We start from the raw sequence: 2,500 nt of genomic DNA on the forward strand, positions 1-2,500 counted from the left end.
TCTGGCCACTTGTCAAGCCTATCATATTAACCCACTCTGGACGGGTGGTACAGTACTGTACCGCTCATTCAAAAGCCCAGTGGCCGGGCGGCACAGTATTGTGCCGGCTATTCAATTGATTTAGGCCTAATAATTCGAACGCCCCGGCATTGTGACATTCAAGGCTAGAATTCCCCTGTCGTGGATGGGTTGACCCATTCACGACGGGGGCATTCTAGCCTTGAGTGTCACAATGCCGGGGCTTTCGAATTATTAGGCCTAAATCAATTAAATGGCTGGCACAATACTGTGCCGTCCGGCCACTGGGCTCTTGAATGAGCGGTACAGTACTGTACCACCCGTCCAGAGAGGGTTAAGCTTTAGCTAACTGCAGCTTACTTCCGTGCCTTTGTGCCAAAGCATTTTTAGCTTTGATCTAAGCTTCTTCTGTCTTCAGGTATGCATTTGCCTTCCCTAATGTGTATCTTCCCAAATAATACAACATTTCTGTAGGTGAAGGGTATTTGTTCTCTACTTCTGCTTCAAAGGATCTCCTCCAACTTGGATATTCAAAGATTTTCCCATCTTCGTTGGGTCCGTTGTTTCTTTCACTCTTAAAGATCCCCGGAAAAACACATTATAAGGCGAAGCACGAGGATGGTATGACCAATACCACTGTGCTGCATGCACTCAGTTTTATTCAATTAGTGGTAAACCTGTAAAATACTACATTGTCACAATAAGTAGTTCTTTCTCAACAGGTTACATAGTAATCTAGAAATCTACAAAAGGTTATTATATCACTTAAACTCTTCCATTTAAGTAATAAAGATTATATATATATATATATATATATATATATATATATATATATATATATATATATATATATATATATATATATATATATATATATATATATACATATATATATATATATATATATATATATATATATATATATATATATATATATATATATATGTATATATATATATATATATACTTAAATGATCTAGCCTTTCTGTAATGACTACATGTCATCATGATAATGTCTGAAACGTGACTGCTGTGTTTGTGTCTAGAGTTCAAGGGCCTTTTTATTACTGAATTGAGTGTCACATGTTATTCTGTTGTGGTGTCAACACATTGGTGATGGCAGTTTGGCTACACTTTAGTGCTTGCAATATTTAAGTTTACCTTGTATGTGAATCTTTACAAGAATTTTTCTTTTTCTTTTTTAGAAAATTCCTTATATATTAAAATATATATATAAAACAAGATAGTGGGAATGTTATGCCAATTCAGAGTTTGAGTATTACAGAAAAAATGGAATCATAGGCAATAATATGATAAACAAAAACATTATAACCATGCTTTCTTACATAGTATTGTTCTCTAGAGCTCTGTAACTTTAATGTTTTACACTTACAGGCTACACATACAGTGGCAGAATGAATCATTGTCATAAACTTTGTTTCTCTTACTAATTATCCAAAATTCATAAGGTGCTGTCACTATCAATTTTCAAATGAATTAGCAAATATAATAAACTTATTAAATAAAACTTAGTCTAACTTCTTTTTGTTAGATATTTTTTGTATTTCTGGAGTAAGTTATATTAAATTTGAACCAGTTTTTGTTTTTTGTTATTCTTTTCTATATAAGGTGTGTAGGAAAGTGGCTTTATCAGCAAGGGGCAAGTGCGTGCAAGCGAGCGTACACGCACACACATCTCTTAATATATTAATATCCACTTAGACCTACACACACTTATGTATTTATTTTTCTTGCTTTTCTCATGAAAGCTTTTCTGTCATATACCATTGACATTTTCTTCTGATAAATTACAAATAAGTCTATTGTAAATAGACAGTTCCACTTGATTTACACATATGTATATTTAGTAAAACAAATTTTCCATAACTTTAAAAAGTGTTTCCAGCAATTTATTTTCAAAATATTTTAGTCCATCATTGAGACAACTGAGTAACTTTTGGGTAAAAATTTTTGAAACCTTTTACTAAAATATAATTTTGGGAGATTAATAAAAATGCAATATCATCTACTTATTGTATTAGAAAAAAATATGAACCATACATTTACCAATATTATTCCAGATATAATGAGAAATAATTACTCATGTTAATTTAGGACACTAAACATTATTGGCATAAAAAGTGTTCCATCTCTTATTCTTATACACTGCACATCTTGAAAATCCGGGGGAAAAAAATCTATGCTACAGTATACAGGAAGTACATGTGCTCCCATCACAAATCAAACACAAGCAAGATCTGCATATACATAAGAAATAACACCTTAAGAAACTGTTAACAAATATTTTGTTACATTTTGGTGGTTATGTTACATACAATAATTCACAATAACTCTCATTACATGAACATGAAAATGAGAACTCAGGTGTTGACAATATAGTGATTCAGTTTATTTGCCTAAAAATGCTGCCATTGGATCATCTTCTCTTTGCCTTCTTAACTGGAAGGCTTCAATCTCTTCT

The 2,500-nt window shown here is 32.1% G+C and overlaps 1 protein-coding gene and 1 pseudogene across 1 annotated transcript in view; both read right to left on the bottom strand.

Moving 5' to 3' along the window:
• LOC147472274 (uncharacterized) overlaps positions 1 to 1,442 on the bottom strand; it is a 2,597-nt pseudogene extending 1,155 nt beyond the window's left edge.
• Positions 1,443 to 2,040: 598 nt separating this feature from the next.
• Slu7 (Pre-mRNA-splicing factor Slu7) overlaps positions 2,041 to 2,500 on the bottom strand; it is a 6,096-nt gene continuing 5,636 nt past the window's right edge. The window contains exon 2 of the mRNA XM_043021912.2: positions 2,041 to 2,500. This exon is cut by the window's right edge and continues 1,711 nt beyond it. Coding sequence (XP_042877846.2) covers positions 2,428 to 2,500 — 73 coding nt within the window. The 3' untranslated portion in view covers positions 2,041 to 2,427.

This window comes from Penaeus japonicus, unplaced genomic scaffold, assembly GCF_977035675.1.
Source record: "Penaeus japonicus unplaced genomic scaffold, GWHDUDI00000001_assembly GWHDUDI00000002, whole genome shotgun sequence".
Lineage (NCBI taxonomy): Eukaryota > Metazoa > Arthropoda > Malacostraca > Decapoda > Penaeidae > Penaeus > Penaeus japonicus.